Source organism: Meriones unguiculatus, chromosome 6 (genome assembly GCF_030254825.1).
Source record: "Meriones unguiculatus strain TT.TT164.6M chromosome 6, Bangor_MerUng_6.1, whole genome shotgun sequence".
Lineage (NCBI taxonomy): Eukaryota > Metazoa > Chordata > Mammalia > Rodentia > Muridae > Meriones > Meriones unguiculatus.
In genome coordinates this window covers 46,137,082-46,158,119 of record NC_083354.1, presented here as the reverse complement: position 1 = coordinate 46,158,119, position 21,038 = coordinate 46,137,082, and the positions used below count along the sequence as shown (strand labels likewise).

Sequence of the window (21,038 nt, the reverse complement as noted above, 5' to 3'; positions counted from 1 at the left end):
CAGGGTTAAGAGCTTTGCATGTGCTGTCTCGTTTAGTCATTTGTACAATTCCCATGTGCTGTGTACTATTACTGCAGGTGAAAAAAGAGATTAAAAGATGAGTAAATAGTCTAAGCTTCCTCCAAGAGCAGTTCAGAGCCCCTGAATAATGGGCACCACAGCAGAATTAAAGGCACGAGGATTGTGTCTGGAGACTTGCCCGTGGATTGCAGAAAGAGAACGCTGGGAGAAAATTAACAGGTCATGGGGAAATTCTGACCCTGAATGAAAGAGAGATGAGAAAGTGTGGATGGAAGTCTCCTCGAATGCTACCCAGAACAAGAGAGGTTCAGCAAAGCCATTGGGAAGTTCCAGAGCTGTGTCTCCCAGCCAAGGGCCTGCCTTAATGCCCCTATGCACTCCTTTAGTGGACAGAGCAGCCCTAGGCATGCCGGCCACAGTGCAAATGCAAAGGTGGACATCAGAGCTCAGAAGCCTACAACCCTCGCTCAGTTCCATTCCCTACAGAAGGAGTTTGCAAGGTGTGTTTCCATGGCTACAGCATCCTGATAGTAGGTGGTAAAACTGAAGATCCAATCCCATGTCAGTCTACACCCAATTAGTCCCAAGTGTGTGTGTGTGTGTGTGTGTGTGTGTGTGTGTGTGTGTGTGTGTTTTAAAGTTGCATGGGCCGTACACCTTACAAAGCTTACAAAGCTTAGACCTCTAACTTCACCATATCTTATCTATTATTTCCCTCCACATATATCCTTAAGTCAAAGACCTCATCACATCAGTCATTATTTGCCCAGCACTCCATCTTCCTGGAGTAAGAATCACTTTTTTCATTCACTCTCTTACTTGTCAATTTCTCCCTTTTTTGTTTTTTCACTCGTCATTCACTTGCCAAACTGCACTGGGTGTGCGTGTCCATTAGATAAAGGGGCTAGGAAGGAGACACGCCTCCATCACACCACAGCCTGGACTTCGTCTTCCTAGCTAGACATAACTTACAAAATCACCTGACGAATAATGTTATAGTGAAGTGCAAGATGTGATAATCAGTGTATGACTAGGAATGTCTGGGAAGGATGGCTTCCCGGAGTGCCAGGTGAGACGTTAATAATTACAAAATAAGCGTGTGTGTACGTGCAAACTCGAGTGCGTGTGTACATGTTTGAATATTGTTCCTCAGTAGCCATGCGTCCTATGCTGGCCTGGCTGGTCAGCAAACCCAAGGGGTCCACCTTTCTCTGCATCCCCAGTGGGAAGAGTACAAACCTCTACTGCCAGACCTGGATTTGTTTTCCCCTCCTGTCTATTCTTTGAAAAATTTGCACAATTGTATCTTGATCATATTCACCAGGATTCCCTCCCTCCACCTCCCTTCGGGGCCCCTGCCAACACATTTCCCTCCCGGCTTCATGGCTTTATTTTAATCAAAAAATTATAACCCACTGAGTCCAATTAATGCTGCCCATATTTACACAGGTGTGGAGCTGTCCACCGGTGCATGGGCACCTCCTAGTAACCAGCCCTCCACCCTCGCCAAAAAGCTGCCACGCTCTCCCCAGGGAACCTATCAACTGCCAAAACCTCAGCTAGGAGTGAGCCTGCAGAGACCTCCTCCCGCAACACTGGAATTTGTTTGTCTTGTTTTGTTTTTTGTTTTGTTTTGTTTTGTTTTGTTTTGTTTTATGAGACAGGGGTTTTCTACGTAGCCCTGGCTATCCTGGAACTTACTCTCTAGACCAGGCTGGCCTCAAACTCACAGAGATTCACCTGCCTCTGTCTCCTGAGTGCAGGGACTTAAAGGCATGTGCCTCCATGCTCGGCTGAAAATTGCACTTTTTTTTTCTTCTCTCTTATATTGCATTCTGACCTCAGTTTCCCCTCCCTCCTCTTCTCACAATCCACTCTGCCCGTGGGCAGGATCCTATATTCTTTCTGTCTCATCTTCCACGAATTCCCTGAACACTGGGGGAAGGGTTGATAAAGATATCTCATCTATGGCTGGACACACTCAGTCACTCATTCTCAACACTTTGTTCTGAGCCTCTACATTAATCACCATTCACTGCAGTAAGAAGCTTTTCCAGCCAAGGTTGAGAGCAGCAGAAGTCTATGGACAGAAGCCTGAATATTTAGAAGGCAGTTCAACATTCATTTAGCAAAACAATATCAAGAATTTCTCCCCACAGGGCTACTGACTTCAGTGGCAATGGATTTTAACCACATATTTAGAACCAGACATAAATTTCCTTTTATAGAACGGCCCTCAGATCGAATCAAGAAAACAGTTGGTTACCCCATAAGTAATTTTGCCACTAGTTACAAAGGTAGGGGGAGGTGATCTTGTCTAGTACCTTGGTATTGTAGCATGGATGGGCCAGTGCTAGGTAGGACCATCAATGTCTTTTCTCCCCCAGCAGCCTACATAGATTTCAGCAGCATGAAAGCTAACTGTTGGGCAGGGAATTTCCTCGTCAGCTCACAACTGCCTTGCGTCTGTTCTGCAAAGTGGGTCGTGTCTCTAGCAATAGAGTCTTACTAGTTATCACGTCCAGCTTTTTGCACAGGTTCTGCTGATTGAGCACAGTCCTTACACTTACTGAGGACTTCATCAACTGAGCGATTGCCTCAGCCCAGCCAACTAAGTACCGTTCAGTGTTTTGATGTCCTAAGTCATTAATGAGAAGCCTCTACAAAGGCTTGATGTGCAGAGCTGTGTGCCAAGTGTGCAGTGCACCCGGGGACTGGGGGTGGGGGGAGGACTTTAAATCCCCACCCTCTCACATCTGTGAAGCTCCTCTTCCAGTGTCTCCCCAGTCTCAGAAGAGCTCACAGAAATGCTCTGCAGTTTGTTTGTTTGGGGTTTTATTTATTTATTTATTTGCACAATTATAATAGTTGAAGGTTGCTCACTGAGTAGCTTGCAATGGTTTCTCTCCACTCAGAGCCTCTAAGTACCTCTGATTTGTTCTCTCAGCGACTGATGTTACAGTGCAAGGGTGTCTCGAGGTCTTGAGGTTTGGCCCTGTTGGCTGTAAAGCGCTTGAGTGGCTTCCCTTTTGTCATCTGAACACTTGTTCAGATGAAAGAACTTCTGTCACATTCCGCATGGTTCTCAGAGATTGCTTATGCCTGGCACATGGACTGAGAGGCTGGACTCAGCCAGGACGGTCAATAGAGTACCTACATAATAGATGTCCTATGGTGTACCTGGCTTCTCCCATCACGAGTATCTCAAGAACCAGGTAGGAATTCCAAACTATTCTCTGACACAGTCTTAGAAGTCAGGCACCAGACATAAGGAGCTACCTTGGAATTAGACTCCAGGTCTATGAGAGAGTGGCAAAACCATATGATAGAAACTATGTGTACCCCAAACTTTGTGAAAGCCATCTTTGAAAATGCGATCTCCTGTAATAGTTTTTGATAGATCAGAATAACATGGCACAATTATTTTTCTTTCACAGCAGAAAAAGAAAATAGTTTGTGAAAATTCTTAAAAGAGATTCCTTTCCAGCTTTTTCGCTTTAAACAATTTTGCAACCACTTACATGGTCAACAGATGAATTCACTGGCTAGAAATCAATGACTAAAAAGCCACTGTGAGACAATTGAGTTCTTGGGTTTTTATTATATTACTGAGTTACATTTAAGTAACTGATTTCTGCATACATTTAAAAATTGCAGCATGAATATATGGGGGAAATGGGCTGTATCCAGTTCATATAAGTCACAAAATATCTGAATCCCAGTCCCTGGTAACTATGTTAACTTTCAAGTATTTAGACACCACAGGTAAAAGATGACTCTGTCCACCTGCTTCTTTTCTGGATGAAAAATTGAGATTCTGAGATGTAAAGTGATTTGCCTAAAGCTAAATGTATACCCCCCCCAAAAAAAAAACAAGCAAGCAAACAAACAAACAAAAACCAAAACTCAGGGACAGAGAGCGAGCGATCCAGTGAGTCTCCTGATTCACATCTGAAGCTTAGGTTGTTTTTAGGAGGTAGGACACTTGGCTCAGAGAAACAGGAAGCCAGGAGAAGGAAGCTGAGGTTAGCTGGAGGTCTGCAGCTGTCAAAGGGAGGTCTAGTATCTCCCTACCCTTCCATGGGAATCCCTAAAGGTAAGCCTGTTTCCATGGTAACACTAACACATCTTTTCTCTCTTCAGTCTCCCTCTCTCACTCACGAACAATGACATTTTCCTTGGGGGTAAATACACCACACTGAGTACAGGAGCAGATATGAGAACCCAAGCTTCTCTCTCTCCTATTGAGGCCATTAAATTGATACATACAAATGTTAAATATACTCTCCTCACTATATTTTTGAATTTGAATAAAACATTTATTTTTCTGATGAAATGTTGTTTTGCTATCTTGTGGGTTTTGTCATTTAAACAATAATATACCAAACGAATATTTTTAAATGTGTAAGTTTTATAAGATGGTATGTATTAACTAATTCAATCCACATAAAAAGTTTGGGAGTCTTCAAAATTTTTTTTTAATATAAAGGAATATCAAGACCAAGAGCAAACCTTTGAGAACTATTGAGGAACTCACCAAGAGTGCTAGGTACTTTTACAAATCGCAGTGATAGAGAAATGTGTTCATTCCTCTTGGCAGAAAGTCATTTTTTACCTTGCTTTGTGCAGCTCAACAGACTATCAGCCAGCTGCCAAAGGTAGAAATCTCTGAAATCTGACAGGTATTTGTCATTAAGAGCCAAGGCACAAAATAAATGACATTTGCGAAGAGTAACTTATTTATCTAACGTCAACACAACTCACTTAGTGGAGAGGTAGGCCTTATAACTTTTTGTTATATTATCATGCACTTATTGTATTAGTAGGCAGTTGGCAATTACCCTAACAGGTAGGCACACATATGCATGTCTTTGGAAACTGAAAACTAACAGGATGTCCCTTCTTCTCCCTTCCCTGAGGAAGCATCCATGATGGTATAGAGAAACTGCTTTTCCCACTGGCCTCTGTGTCCAGCAACTTCTCCCCCTGTTGCCTTTTCTTGTCCCACTCCATGGTCCCTCTGAGATCCCAAGCCTGGGAATGTAAGCCCCGCCTACTTCTCTCCTGCCCAGTCACAGGCTTCAGTAACTTCATTAACCAATCGACCTTAAATTAGGTAGAGCAAGGTTGTACTCCTCTGGGGGGCAACCAGGTCTTGGGGGCCCATAATTAGCATTAGAATACATAACACCAGACTGACTCTCAACAGGTTGTCATTACAGACTGTGTTTTAATGGTCCCATGAGGCTAGCTTGATGGAGTGGTAGATGACTAAGCAAATCTGTCTCTAAAATAGAGGTTGTCAAACTTTTCCTGTGAAGGGCCAGATGGTAAGCATTGTAAGCTTTGCAAGCCATATGCTTTCTGTTCCTATCACTCAGCTGTGTCTTGAGGCATGAAGACAGCCACAAATGAAACATAAACGGAAGGGTGTGGCACCGGTCCAATAAAACTTTATTCATAAAAACAATTGCTAGATTTGTCTCTCATGTCGTAATTGGCTGACTCCTTTTTTATTTTAATTTTTATTTAATTACACTTTATTCACTTGGTATTCCCCCCCCCGTAACCCCCTCCCTCCTCCCCTCCTAACCCCACCTTCCCTCTCCCTTCTGCACACATGCCCCTCCCCAAGTCCACTGATAGGGGAGGTCCTCTCTCCTTCCTTCTGATCCTAGTCTATCAGGTCTCATCAGGAGTGGCTGCATTGTCTTCCTCTGTGGTCTGGTAAGGCTGCTCCTCCCTCAGGGGGTGGTGATCAAAGAGCAGGCCAATCAGTTCATGGGCTGACTCCTTCTTTAATGTGATATAAAATCTGTACTCATCCTGTGGTTTCACTGTTTTGAGTATGGCTAACTGGGAACTGTGGCCCAACACTAGAAGTCAAGGATGTAACTGAATCATCCCTAAGATACTGACTGTATTTCCAAAGGTAGACATTTTTATTTGTAACACAGACAGAGCACAGGGAGATTTGCCCACAGTCACAATGCTAACTAGCCATAGAGTCTGGCTATGGCAGCTAATTTCTTCCAGTTCTTCTGCAATCAGTGTTCTGCTTCAAAGACTACTACTGTAGCTAAGCACTGCTCAATTTTTTTTGGTCTCTTTATTAAAACTATACTTTTAAAAATGTGCTTACTAAAAAATGGGTTTCCACATGACTTTTTTCATGCATGTTTGGTTTTGGCTGATTCCCCTCTCCCATGCACCCACATATCCCTACTTCCTTTTCTCTCCCTTTCCTCCTCTGTACCCTCTTTACCCCTAATATCCCCCTTACCACTTTGCTGTATTTTCTTCTCCAGCCCTCCTTCTTTTCCTTGGACCCTTTCTAATTTCCTGGCCTTCATCTACATTTATTCACACCAAGATACACACATTTAATGGTCATAAGCTAAGAGTTGCATAGGAAAGAGAATATATGCTATTTATCCATCAGATCCTGGATTCTTTTGGTGAATGTGCTGTTTTCTAGTTCCATCCAGTTTCCTGGAAATATCCCAGCTTCGTGTTTGTTCATGACTGAACAAAATTCCATTGTATATCTGTGCCTCATTTTCATTATCTGTCCATCAATTGATAGACATCTCAGCTGATTTGATTTCTTTGCTACTGTGAAAAGAACAGATAGAAATATGGATGTGTTCCATATCTCTGTTATAGAATGTAGAATAGCTTCTTTTTTTAAAAGGACAAATATTTATATAATGACCTGATACACATACACAATGTGTAATGAGCATATTATGGAAATTACCATTTTCAACTCCTCAAACATTTGTTATTGCTGTTTGTTGGAAACTTTTTCCATCTTCATAGTGACTTTTGCATAGTCACCCTGCTCTAGAGCACTGAAGCTGATTTTTCTTTTTTACTTCTTCCCAGTCTCCTGTGACTATTATTCTACCTTCTCTCTTAAGCAAATTCCTTTCATACTGGTCTATACACTAGACTAATGTGGCCAAAAGGCTATTAAATAATTCTTTATATTAAAACTTGAGTAAATAGCTTGATTCACTCACATTCATTTGAGACAGTGAACTGTCTCAAAGGTCACTTTAATGCAAAGAAAACTAAAGAGTCCCGATTAAGATGACCACGCCATTGTCACCAGGGTTGTCATTGAGAAGCTATGGATACATGCAGGGATAAATTCTTTGAACTGCTTTTGAGTGGTTTCTTCTCCAAGAATCAAATGTAACTCTAGTGATCACCATTCTCCTATTTGACTAGTTCTCCACCCTGTTTGTGTGACTTCTGTCTCCACTGATAAGTACAGCATGCGACAGACACCTGATCCATGTGAAGACAGCTCTTCCACTCTTTGCACACAGCTGTAGAGCAAGTGATGCTCTTCTCACCTGGGTGGGAAACTGAGGCCCTGAGGCGTTAACCCTATGCCCAGGATCTTCCAGAACGGGTGTGGTAGAGTTTGGATGTGAGAATAGTGCTAAAGCCACATGGAGTGCAGTAGATCTTCAGATGAATGAAGCCAGAGACGGCATCAGACTCTCCTTTCCACTTTCAGACTCTGATGCCCTCACAGCATCCTAATGCTAACCCTTGTCAATTAAAGAACAGTTCCCATATCATAGGAATGACAAAGATGGTTTATTGTGCAGCTAAATATGAGGGACCAGGGTCTGGAACACAGATTTGGCTTTTTCCCCAAACACCATGCTTCAACCAGGAAGCCATTTCATAAACTTTCTGTAACAACATAATTTAAAGAGGTATGAAAGAAAACACTTTTCAACTTCGTTGTCAGATACATCAGGCAGGTGTTATGGCAAAGTAGGGGGAACTCTGCTCTTGGCCTTTGAAGCTGTCTCACACCAGTCTTAGCCCTTGATTGGTAGAACTAGGGCCCTGTTCATACATTCCTAAGGCTCTACCTTATGGTCACAAAAGATGTTAGGTCATATGCAGAGGAGAGCAGGAAGTGTCTGCTAAAGGGGTGAATGATCCCTCCAGGATAATTGGGCTCTGGATCTGCAACATTCTAACCTCCTCACCTCACTGAAGTTCTAATTAGCCAATCAGCCTTGGCCGACTCAGCTTCCTTCCTGGGACTCTCATTCATACCCTGAATGGTATTTTTTTTTAATGAGATATAAAATAGAAAATTTCAGCATATGACCAAATGGAAGTGACAGAATTCTGAGTTATACATAGAATATATCTAGATTTACCAAGATACTGTTGCTATTTGGGGAAATTATAATACATTCATTTCAGTTTAATGTAGAAAATATCCAGAACACTGGGACACCTCTTGGAGACCAAAAAGTCACTCGGCTTGATGACAGGCACCCTCATTCACTGAGCCATCTCACCTGCCTTTAAGTTGGTTGCTCTGAAGAAGGGAGTTGTGATAGAGGAGAGGAATTTGAAGGTTTAGTTGTTTCCTTCCCTCTAAACCCTTCCCCTTATCTTGTAAAGATCCCATCCTTTTTACACAGCATCCCCTGGAAGTCCCTTAAACCCAGTGTCCCAGCTTTCCTGTGTGCACATGAATTGACTTACTGCAGAGTACTGCATGTCTCTGAAGAAGAAAGTGCAAACACGCCCCATGAGATCTAGTTGTGGATGACCTCCAAGAAAAGAACAAGGTGATGGTCCTCTCTAGAGAGCAGGGCCTCTCCTAAACCCAGTGATTCCCACCCATTGTCTCAGCGGAACTATTCTATGTCCTATAAGACATGACAAGATATCTGCTCATCTCAGATAGAGAACCTTTACAGACCAAAGTAAGGACACTGCAAAGTCTGACCTGGTGGACCAATGCAATTTATTGGAGTTATTTACAAGAATATGGGTGAGAGGAGAAATGATTCAAAGATGGCTGCATCACCAAAGCCCACCCAAGCATAAGTGACAGCTCTCGAAAGCTGTAAACATAAAGGGCACTGTTGGAGGGTGTCCTTTCCAGATAGCTCAGCTGGTCTGACACTCTGTCCAGACAGCTCTGCTGGTCTCTGCTTCTTCCATACTGTTGATCAGGCCTGAGCCTCTTAGCAGCTCAGTTTATCGGAGACTGTCTCTCAGCAAACCTCAATTCTTATACATGCTCTTGGGAATAGAGAGGCCTAGTGAGTCTGCTCAATTTCGGGAACTTCCTGAAGGTGTTTTGAATTGTCTACTTCCTGAGCTTAACAAGCTTCCCTGCAGGATGGACTATTTCACCTCCTCTTAGAACATCCCATTGTTTCACCTTCCTATAAACATCTTAAGATATCCCACTGTTCATTTCCCCATTAGCATTCCATGTCTTAATGAGCCTCCCTCCAAGATGGAAGGTTTAAATCTGGAAGGAAACTTCTATTCAACACCTTGGACCACTGAAATAGACCTGAAACTCTGACGTCTTGAATTGCCTCCCACCAATTTATCTTTTGTTATGTAATATTATTATTACTTCTTTGGGGATTTCACTCATGTATACAATGTATTTTATCATATCCAGCCCCTAATTCCTCCTGGGTCCATTCATTCAATCCCTCCCAACTGTGTATGCATGTATCTCTCTCTGTCTCTCTTTGTCTCCCTGTTTTTAATAATCACCTGAGTCCAATTTGAGGGGCATTTACTGGAACATGGGACCACACCCTTAAACAAAACTGAATCTCTTTCCCTGCTTCCCCAAGCCATCAACTGTCAATAGACAGTCAGCTCAGAGTGAGAATTCATAGGCCTCCCCCCCCATGCTGAAATGTTGACTGCCTTGATCTTACACAGGCTTTGTGCAGGCAGCCATAGCTGCTGTACAGAGGTCCTGTTGTGCCCAGAAAATGTTGTTTCACTCTGGTCCTCCCTGACCTCTGACTCTTACCATCCCCACTTCCACAATGGTCCTTGATAAGCCTTGTGGAAGAGTGTGATATAGATACCCCATTGCAGCCGAGCATTGCACAGGCATTCAATTTTCTGTATTCTGACTAGTTATGAGTTCCATATTAACCACCATCCGTGGCCCAAAGAAACTACTCCAATGATGCCTGAGGGCTACATTGTTCCATGAGGTCCCTCACAGCCTTCATCTTTACCAGGAGCCTAGCTCTCTGCTTTTCTCTAATAGCCTTCCCCTACAAACCTTGTTTCATCTCCAAATGGCACTTATGTTTTCCAGACACACTTGTAGCTGGCTCTCATGCACCTGTCAAGGCATTGAATGAAAGGGCTGCTGCTTGATTCTCAGCCTGGGTGAGAAAGAAAGTACAATGCAGCAGAAAGTACTTTCCCTACTGCCCCTACTGTTCTTTTTGTTTGTTTTTCTAGGTCATTCTACAGAGGTTCTAGGCTAATATTCTTTTTTAATGTGTTTAAATAATTTTTTCATAAAATATATTTCGATCATGATATTTCCTGCCCCAGTTCCTCCCAGATTCTCCCCACCTCTAAACCCACTGAACTTCATGTTCTCTCCCTCTCTCAAAATAAATAAATAAACAAAATAAGCATTAAAAATGATAAATAAGAAAAACATAAAAGATCAAAATATGTCTAAAAAAGGTGAAACAACACACACACACACAAATAAATCATTCAACACACCTTAGGGTCTGTTTTGTTTGTGTTGGCATGGGGCCTGCCCTGGGGTGTAGTTGGTTGCTATACCCAGTGGCACTCCATTAGAAAAAAAAAAAAAAAACTGATAGATTTTCCCTTTGCCAACAGGCATCAATTGCAAATGTCTTCTTGGCTGGGTGGGGAACCCTGTGTCTACTTGCCCACTCTCTGTTGTGATCTCACCTAGCTTGAACTTGGACAGGTGATGCGTGTGCTTCCACAGTGTGTTCCTATGTGTTCCTATGTGCATCTGTCTCGTTTAGGCTGACATGTATGACAGAGGCAATTGTTCTGTTTTTCTGGTCCCTGTCCCTTGGTAGCTCTGTGTATTCTCTGCAGAACAGCAAAGAGTTAATGAACATCAAGTGGCCTTTATTACTATAGTACCAACTTTGCCAGCATTGTCTTCACCCACCCACCACACAGTCAAATTAAGCTGCTTCCTCTACCCCTCTCCACGTTTACTCTTCCACAGTGTTCCTGCTCTAGAAATGCAGCCTCCTCACGGCCATTTTCTACAGTCGAATTGAGCATCTCTCTTCTTTCTAACGAACCCTTGCACACGTAGTCATTCATTCTTCAGCATAAGTCATGTTGATTCTTACATTTGTCTTCCCACCAAACTCGATGGCATTCAGAGACTACCACTAGGTACTGGTATTCCTTGGCTCTTAAGATTGGCACAAAGCCTTCATAGTCTCCATAAACCTTGGAAAGCCTTTGCTGAGCTCAGGGTGGGGATGACTGGTAAAGACATTGATAGAGAAGGGAATTTTACAAGCCGAAGCCAAAGGGAAAGAAAATAATGTCAGGTGACAGCACGTTAACTCTATGGCTATTAGGGAAAACACAGATTTAATTCTGTTCTGTTACAGTTTAGAGGGGGTAGGGCTGGTAAGAGTGTGGTGAATAAGGCTGTGGGATAGATTGCTTCCTAGTCCGTACTAAGGCCTTATGTCATCCATCCATTCCTATATTCATTCGGCATGTGTTCCTTCACGCAAGCACTACTAAAATGTACATACTGCAAGATATAGAGAATGTATGTGCCGTGTAAAGTGCTGAGAAAGTAAAAACAAGGCAGAGTTCCTACCTTCGGAGAATTTACCAGCTACTGGGAGATTTTAGAGAGAGGATGTAGATTCTGTAGGTTCTGATGCCAGTAATGAAGCACCGGTTTGTACTGGCGCCCATAAGCACTAAACAGATACAAGGGACGTACGTCTCTCTGTGGTTCTCAGGCAGTCAAGATGAAAGGATCCGGAAACTGAGCAGAGAAGAGAGCTGGCACGATTCCTCGGCCATTCTAAGCAGGTTTCTCATGCAAGCCTGGTTTCTTAAATAACAGGGATAGAGAGACCACAAAGCCTACCAGGGAGTTATCTAGAAGAAAACTGAGCACAAAATCCAATAGACTTATGGGTTAGGGTTAGAGAAGCCGGAAGCTGTGGGCCGCTACAAGAACAGGGGTACTGCAGAGGAGGAGTGCGATGTGAGGGGCTTCACCTCTCAAGGCATTCACTAATCACCAAACAAAACCGGGTAAAGTGAACAGGAACCTGAAGCCAGGAGAGCGTGGAGATTAACAGAGTCCTCCATAGGAAGGACCTGCTCCATAAACACTCTGGCTTCCAGCTAGGCAGTTCTTAAGGACGGCACTGAAAGAGGGAAGGACCCCAGAATAGAGGTATTCTTTTTATTAAAGACTTCTAAAGAAATTCATTCTTTGAATAGCTTGATCCCGATCAGATTCAAGGCACTGCCCTCATTCTAGCTCTTTTATAGATACCGAGGACACATCAAAAACCTTTGTAATCTTCCTCATGTGGTGTTTATTTAATCAAAATTAACAAACCTATCAAGAAGCAGAAGCAAGGAACAGATAATAGAGACAGATGTGTGAGTGACCCAGACGCCCCAGTGGTCAGAGACGTCTGTGGTAGCCTGATTAGCTTATTTGAGACGACAGATTTCTCACTTCTCATGGAACTGGCATTTGAATCCATCTGTTAAGAGTCCTTCAGAGTTCAGCCTAGTAAAGAACTCGGAGTTCAGATGCAGCTCATTGCCCCTATGACCGGAAGGACAGGAACACAGCACTGAAGGGTGACATGCAGGAAAGGGACGGTGGTGGACTTGAGGCTGACCTACTGGAAAGAAATGGCCAGTTGGCCTCCATTCCATGGGAAATCAGAGGGTAGATTAGGATAGTTAAGCCTCCTGGTGGTCAGGAGTAGATCAAGTTCAGAAGAGAAAGGAAAAGAAAGAAAAAGAAAGAAAGAGAGAAAGAGAGAAAGGGAGAGAGAGAGAGGGAAGGAAGAAGGAAGGAAGGAAGGAAGGAAGGAAGGAAGGAAGGAAGGAAGGAAGGAAGGAAGGAACCTTAATTTTGTTTATCTATTTTAGGATTTCTTCAGTAAATCTGACCCATTTCTGGAAATTTTCAGAATGAATGATGACGCGACTCAGCAGCTTGTACACCGAACAGAGGTAAGGAGTCTGTGTGCCCCCTCTGAGCTCAGCTGGGCTGCTGTGGGAAGCGCCCACTTTCCTTTGCTTTTTAATGTAAAAGATTTTCAGTTCCTTAAAATGAGAATATAATTGTGCCATGTTCCCCTTCCCTGTTCCCCCTCCAAACCCTCCCATGTACCTCTTTGCTCTCTCTCAAATTCATGACCTCCTTTTCTTTAACTGGTGTGTGTGGTATGTGTTGCTAAATATATAAATACAGCCCCTTAATCCATAAAATGTTGCTTGTAAGATTTCAGAGCTGACCACTTGGTATTGAAAAACCAAAACCAATTGCAGGGCCCTTCTTTGGGAATACTATTTCTCTAGCTCTCGCCATTATTTGTTATATGTGGTTCTTTGTCTGTAGTTGGGGGGCCATAAGGTGTCCGCTTCTGCGTTAGCTACCTACCTGTAGACAGAAACTGGGGACTCCTCTCTCCTCCACATTTTAGGTTTTGGTTTTCACTCTAATTTTAAAAATCATAAGAAAAGACTCCCCTGTATATCCAACTTCCCATGGTTGACTTTCTCATGTACTTATTACAAATTAGGAACACTAGGGCCAGCAAGTGGCTCAGGTGACCCAAGTTTGATTCTCAGACCCCACCTGAAAGGAGAAAAGTTCTTCTCTGAGCTCCGTCCATGCCCTGCAACAGTGGGTACCCGCATGTGCACATGCATGAGTGCCCCCATGCACATGTGTGTGCACACACACAGTCATATAGAAGACATCAACTATGACACGAGCTAACATTTAATGAGGCAACTGGGAACGAAGCATTATCTGATATGACTTACATGCATTATTTCACTTCTTATTCCTTGGTCGGAATACTGTTAGCACTACTCTGCAGTCGAAGGAACCCGGCTTGGGGGAGGTTACACAGTTGGCAAAGGGTGGGGCCGAGGCTGTTTGACTCAGCTTCACTAATTTTGCAAGGCGTTCTGCTTCCCTAGGGAGAGTGCATAGCCGGGAGATGTGACATGAGTTCCCCTTCCACCCGGCTATCGCAGCCACTGGGTCAAACTGCTTTTATTATCCTTCTCCTTCTCACCTATACTCTCTCCAAACATCCCTCTGTTCACTGCTTTTATCATCACTGTGCCCACATCCTTGGCAGAAGCAACAGAAAGGGCTTTGCTTCTGTTCTCGTCAGGGAATACTCTTTACTTTGGGAGAGGAGGCTGAGTAGCTGGAGTGGCACTGTCCAAGGCCCGGAGGCTTTAAGTGGGACATAGCTTATCTTGGAGGATCAGGAAGCAAAGTTGGGATCACAGACAGAGCCCTGCCTTGCAGTCAAGGTCTCCCAGCTAGGCAGCATTTCCCAGGGTTTCCACAGGCTCTCAAAGGATGCCACCAGCTAGGAACACAGTGTTGAAATACATAAGTCTGTGGATGACATTTGGGAGCCACATGGTAACAGGTCCTGAGCTCACCCTTCCCTACTGTAAACCCTTGGTAAGACTATCTCACACATACAGTCGGTGCCTATGATGATTAATCTTGATTGTCAGCCTGATGGGATTTAGAATCACCTAAAGAAAAGGGGTGGCGGGGGGGAGGCACTTCCAGGAAGGACTATCGTGGGAAGATCTATAGTGGGTGTGAGCAGCACAGATCCATGGGCTGGAGTCTCAAAATAAATAAAGAGGGGAACTTAGCAGAGTGTCAGCGTTCCTCCCTCCTCTCTCTCTCTCTCTCTCTCTCTCTCTCTCTCTCTCTCTCTCTCTCTCTCAGCTCTCTGACTTCACACGCAGTGACCTCACAGGCAATGTGGACTCATGTTCCCTCTGCCATGCTTTCCCTGTTACACTGACAAAATAAAACTCTCCCTATGTTCCCTGCTTTGGTCAGGTATTCAGGAAAAATCATTAATACAGCAGCCAACACCAGTCTCTGTTATTGTATTTTATTAGATTTGTAAGCCAGAGAATGAGGAATTCTATAAGAAGGAAATAGAATAATTGTGCCGAAGCTCAGAAAAGGAACTGTATGTGACAACGGCAGAGCAAAGCAGGGGGAACACCCATGATTTTCATGGGGTGACAGGGGGGACCATATTCCTACCATTTCACTTGGAAAATCCAGTTCTGCTTTCTTGAAACAGCAAAGGAAAATTCTCCTGCCGTTCTAAGGTTGACAACAATGAAATCGTCTCAGATGGGCCAGTGATAGCTATGATCTGGCACATTGGTGGCACCAAAATAAGTCCTTCATTAAGGAATATAAAAGTGACTAGAACTGGCTATATTAGTGGAGTACCTTGTACATTCAGAAGAACAATATGTTTGTCTGGGCTCCAGTCTCTGGAAAATTGACAGAAGGTTCCAGGTTCCTTGAGAGTCCTTCTGTTACCATCACCAAATACTCTTTTCTTGCTGATATAAAGATTCCTATGGTAAAATAAACTTTGGGGAACACTGAGTAATAGTGTCCTTTCATGCCTTTCTGTGGGCAGTGAATGAATAAAGGAGAAGAGATGTAAACAGTATATTGTTGGATTCTTCTCTCCTGAGATCCTCCTTTCCACAGCTCCTGGAAGGTTTTCTCCAGTTGTTGATACTGGGAAATATTTCTATTCCTAAGAAATTCTGCAATTTCTGTCACCTGTCCAGGGATGGGGAATTCTTAGAATCTCATAATAGTGTTGAATACAAAGCTTTCTAAGGTATCAAAGAGCATAGCATTGATGGTTCCTCTTTCTTACACACACACACACACACACACACACACACTCACACACACTCACACATGTATACTCATGCATGTATACATATAGATTGGAAATTTTAGTTAAAGTTTTGATCTGCTATTGATGCTTCCTAAATATCTTCACTCCTAAATACTGTAGTAAAAGTGTTTATAGTAAATATGAGAAATTAAAATAAACACAAGCTACATTATCTGATTCTCCTTCTCACAATAATTTGATCATGCCCAAGGTATCGGAAGGCAAGACAAAATCACAAAGGAACATTGTTTCTGTATTTTAATATGTTAAAATAAATTTAATAATGAATCTATGATCTAATCAATAATTCATAGTTATAGTAAGGAATTCAGTAGACATGGGAATCATTTCTGAAATGATTATGTCATTTGGAGACAGAATTATTTTTTTCTAAAAATAAATCCACAAAGACGTCTACCTAAAAGCTTCATAGGAAGAAAGAGTAACATGACAGAATGCAATTTTTATTGTGTGTTCCCTTAGCCTTCATTCATCAGATAACCTGTAAAACCTCCCTCAAAAGTCCTACAGAACTGGGGAATATTTTCTCAGAGGACAGAGGCAGCCTTGCCTCAACCCTAGAACCCTTTGATATAGAAGAGGCCGTCTATATCCACAAGCTCGGCAATGTCATTATCCTTATTCATGAAACAACATCCGGGCCAGTGACCACCACAGTTCTACCCATGATGACCTACTTGGTGGCCACTCTTGAAACAGTCACTATTCTCCAGTTTTCATCAAGCTACCTGTTCCAGACACTTGTCCTTTTCATAAGAACCGCAGTGACTTCTCGAGTGGTTTTCATGTTGAAGTATGAAAATGTCAAGCCTTCCCTCTTCAAATCACTCTTCATGTCTTTCTCTTCCCAGGTTGTGATGAATAACTTAAGCCCAGCCTGGAAGTCATTCAAAGTGTCGGTAAATTCTCTCTGCAGTGGAGATCCAGACCGCAGGCTAAAGGTTAGATCCATATCCAAGAGACGTGAATTTGAAAATGCATTGAACCCTCCTCCTCCTCCTTCTCTTCACACGAACATTGGCACACAGAATTTTCTGTGCCGCTTTTCCAACCCTCTCGCCTTTTAGCATCTTAATGAAAGAAAGAGAAGCTGTTACTTCTGTGAGAGCTATTGAAGGCTCATACAATGGCCCCAAAATAAATCCTAATGTATTATGTCAAAAAGACAGAGAGCCTGGGGCCTCTCAGACACAAAATGTGGTAATAACTTCAGAGTATAAAAGTGGAAGTTTCTGGAAGCAAAATGTTTCTGCATCAAGTGTCTATTATTATATAATGTATCACTTGCCCTGCCCTGAAGTGTGGTCGTTTGAAATAGTAAACATGTTTAGCTTATAACTCTGTGCATTGGCAAACTGGGTTGGGCCAATCTTAAACCGGGCCTGCTTGATTTCTGCTAGGCATTCATGGTCTACTGCCCATGAACAGGGTGACGTCTTAGGGTCGGCAGGCTCTTTAGGTGGTGGTAGAAGGGTTGGTGAAGTCTGAGCTCTCGTCATCATGCATACCAGGCTTTTATGTATAGTGATTGTGGGTTCCAAGAGCCCAAAACAGGAGCTGCAAGGCCTTTGCAAGGTTAGGAAGTCAGTTACTTCCTCCACCTTGAGAAGCCAATGCATGCCTGTTCCAGATACAAATACAATGGGGTTCTGCCTCTCGGTGGGAGGAATTGGAAAGTGTTGGGACCATTGTTTTTAATCTACCACAAATTCCTTGAACACTATGGGAAAAAGGAAATGGGGGGTGTGTGCGGGGGGAGAGGCATGTCATGCCCTGGGAAGGTCAGGAAACATAAGAGGGAGACAACAGGATACCAGAAATCTGTTCCCGGAGGCACTTGCTGTGGTCCATAGGCTGGTCTGCTCTTGACCTTGGAAGTATAAGAAGTTCCGTTGCTAACACCACTGAGCTGACTCTATCCACTCAGGATGACTAAATTATTGGACACAAAGTGCCTATGAGCCAAAAGTCCCGTTGGTTGACCTGATTATCAAGCAGAATCAGGGTCCCATCAGCTTCTCCCGGGCACTGCATTGTGAGCAAACCAGAAGGAAGACAGATGTCAGAAGGTAAGTGGTAGGGAAACTGAGCCTGAAGGCACAGGCAGGGATGCTGGGTAACTCAAGACATTCTATGGCTTCAGATTCTGAAGGTCAAGAGCGTCCGCCTCCACATACAGATAAAAGGAACTGTCCACTCACCACCCACGGAACAAATATTCCTAATAAACTTGTGAGAGGGGCACTGTCTTCTTCTCTTTCCAGTTGCTGTGATAAAAAGCATTTTAACAAAAGCAACTTAAGAGAGAGAGTACTTATTTCAGCTCACAGGTCCAGGCTTACAGTCCATCGTGTTTAAGGAGTTAAGGCACCAGGCACCGGAAGCAGCTGGTCACATGCATTTGCCATCAGGAAGGAGTAAAGAATCATGCGTGCTAGCTCAGCTCGCTTCCTCCCCTCAGTTCAGGTTCGCCCACAATTAAAATGGGTCTTCTCACGTCAATGAATACACACGATCGAGACACTCCTCCAGAGGAATGCATGGGAGATCATCTCCCAGTTGATTCTCAGCGCTGCCTGGGTGACACTAGCTATCCTAGGCGCTGCTGCCCCTTGCCTTTGTGACTGTGTTCCCCTCCCCTCCCGTCGCCCTGAGGACTTCCTTCTAATGGGTAAAATTCTCTCGGTTTCAGTGTTATCATTCGCGTTAGAATCCCACCCCTTCGGTTAGTCCTTGTCTCTTTAAGGTTGAGTATCTTCACTTAAAGCCTCCCTATGTGGACTTTATGGTTGAACTGTCAGTGAAATCGCCGACTTCCGGGTTGCTAATGACAAATCCAACTTTACCTCAATCTCTTACGGAAAACAAAGTTATTTCAGGGCAACCTCTGGAAATTCTTCTTTGTGCCCCGCCCCCCAAAATGGGATTTCTGTCTCGGTTTCTTATTAGAAACTCCTTTTCAGGACGCCCAAGAGCTGCTACAGCTTCAGGTAGGGTGGCAGTTACCAAATGCACTCTAAGCAGTGCCCACCCAGTCCAGGAAGATAGCTGCTTTCCCTGGGCCAGGAATAAAACAGCACCTCCTTCTGTGTTTTGTCATGGGGAGTTGTTGAAAGGGTAAAAAGAGGACTTAGTAGAGGTGAACGAATAAAACTATAAATAAGGAAAGGAGCCCATTGTGGGTTTTCCAGAACTCTATGGTCCCCATAGGAGCAAGAACTCAAAAGAGATGGATACATAGATAATCAAGTGGAAAACAAAAGGAGCCAAAAATAAGGAATGAGAGCAAGTTAGAGAAAGAAAGAAAGAAAGAAAGAAAGAAAGAAAGAAAGAAAGAAAGAAAGAAAGAAAGAAAGAGAGAGAGAAAGAGAGAGGGAGAGAGGGAGGGAGGGAAGGAAGGAAGGAAGGAAGGAAGGAAGGAAGGAAGGAAGGAAGGAAGGGAAAGAAGTAAGGATCGATCAGTTTCCCAGAATTTTTACAGCTGATCTTCTGGGTATTGCTCTGGAGGAATGCTCTGTATATTATATACTATTCAGTGTTCCCTCTCTCTCTCTCTATCTCTCTATCTCTCTCTCCCTCCCTCTCTCCCTCTCTCATCAATCTGATAAACCAAAATATATTTAGACATTGAAAAATGTTCCCTAGAGGGTAAAATCACTTTTAATTAAGAACTGCTGGTACAGACCAATGTTCTCAAATTCCTGACATATCCATAATGCCTAAAGGGCTTGTTAGAATAGCAATGGCTGAGCTTCACCTCAGCCCACCACCTTTTGACTCAGGAGGTAGAGAATGGGCATAGGAATCTACACCTCTGTCAAGCTGCCTGATGGAAGTCATGCTCCTGTTCCAGCCACCACACTTGGAGATTAAGCATTCACAGCTTTCATTAGTTCCCACACCGCATTTCCACCCTCCTGGCTTCCTCTCTGTCCCTCTCTCTCTCTGCCCAGTGCTCAAACCCAGGCTGTACTCTCTCCAGATGCAGCCAGCTCCCTGCCTGGGATGCCCTTCTCATTCCTCTGCTTTTTCCTGGGTGTCCTGCTTGCTTTTGAGTCCCTTCAATCTCTTCCTGCTCACAGGAAACTTTCCTGGTGGCTCGAACATCGATGGGGTACTTCCTAACTTCATTTGCCAATACTTTCTTCATTCTTGAGGGGAGTGAGAGTGGGCAAATGTGTCTGTGTATGTACATGGGTATGTTCTTAAACATGTGTGTACATACCTGTGAAGGCCAGAGGAAAACCTTGGTATTTTTCCTCAGTGGATGTCTACCATTAAAACACAAAGCAAGTCTCTCTCGCTGGCCAGGAACTCACTAAGTAGGCTAGGCTGGCTTCCCAGTGGGCCCCAGCAATCTGCTTCTCTCAACTCCCCCAGTGCCAGAATTAAACATGCACTACCACACCCTGGCTGCTCTAGTTAAAGTGGGTCCTGGGGACCAAACTAGAATCCTCAAAGCCATGTCACCAGTTCTCAATCTTCCTGCAGATGTCTCTGTGTTCCCAGCTGATGCTCTCCACACAGTAACCATTTGTTCGTTGTATACTCAGACATGGACCACATCCAGGGCTTGCCTGGAGTTCATATGCAATAACTGTTATTGGGCATTCACCCATGAAGGTGGTACAGAGAGGTTGGTGGGTCATGCCTGAGCCTCACTGTGAGAAGCCCTTCCCAATACTCACTGGCACTACAGTGACACTCAGCTGCTCACGGTAAAATCAGCTCTTCTGAAAGGTAGGATGGGCTCTTGGATGGGCAGCCTTTTACTTATATTTGTTGGTTATTTTGCTTCAAGAGTGGCTATGAAATTCTAACAAGCCTGGCCTTCTTCGAATACAGCATTGACCTGCTGCCAGACAGGAGCTCCGATCATATGGCTTTTAGTCTCTCAAACAACAAAAGTGAAAAGTGGATTTCTTAAACCATCTGTCAGGGGTAGATTTTAAACCCTAGTTTAGTAATTAAGGTTTTTGTCCCAATACATCCCTTAAATGTTTTTCATTCTTGTTTACACAGAATCTACGTGAACATCAACTTTAGGTAACTTGCTGACTTGCTTCAACCATTTGATTGCTTCTGTGTCGGTTTGTTTGGAACTCCTCTCCATGATAAAAGTCAAAATGGTGACCAAAGGATGTCATCAGACTTGATTTTTATTTATCAAATATGAAAGCACTT

At 43.5% G+C, this 21,038-nt stretch overlaps 1 protein-coding gene across 3 annotated transcripts in view; it reads left to right on the top strand.

Moving 5' to 3' along the window:
- Cpne4 (copine 4) overlaps window positions 1-21,038 on the top strand; it is a 442,945-nt gene that overhangs the window by 312,142 nt on the left and 109,765 nt on the right. For all 3 annotated transcript variants that reach the window (XM_060385390.1, XM_060385392.1, XM_060385391.1), the window contains 2 exons: window positions 12,997-13,080; window positions 16,706-16,795. In XM_060385390.1, coding sequence (XP_060241373.1) covers window positions 12,997-13,080; window positions 16,706-16,795 — 174 coding nt within the window. The remainder of the gene's footprint in view (window positions 1-12,996; window positions 13,081-16,705; window positions 16,796-21,038) is intronic.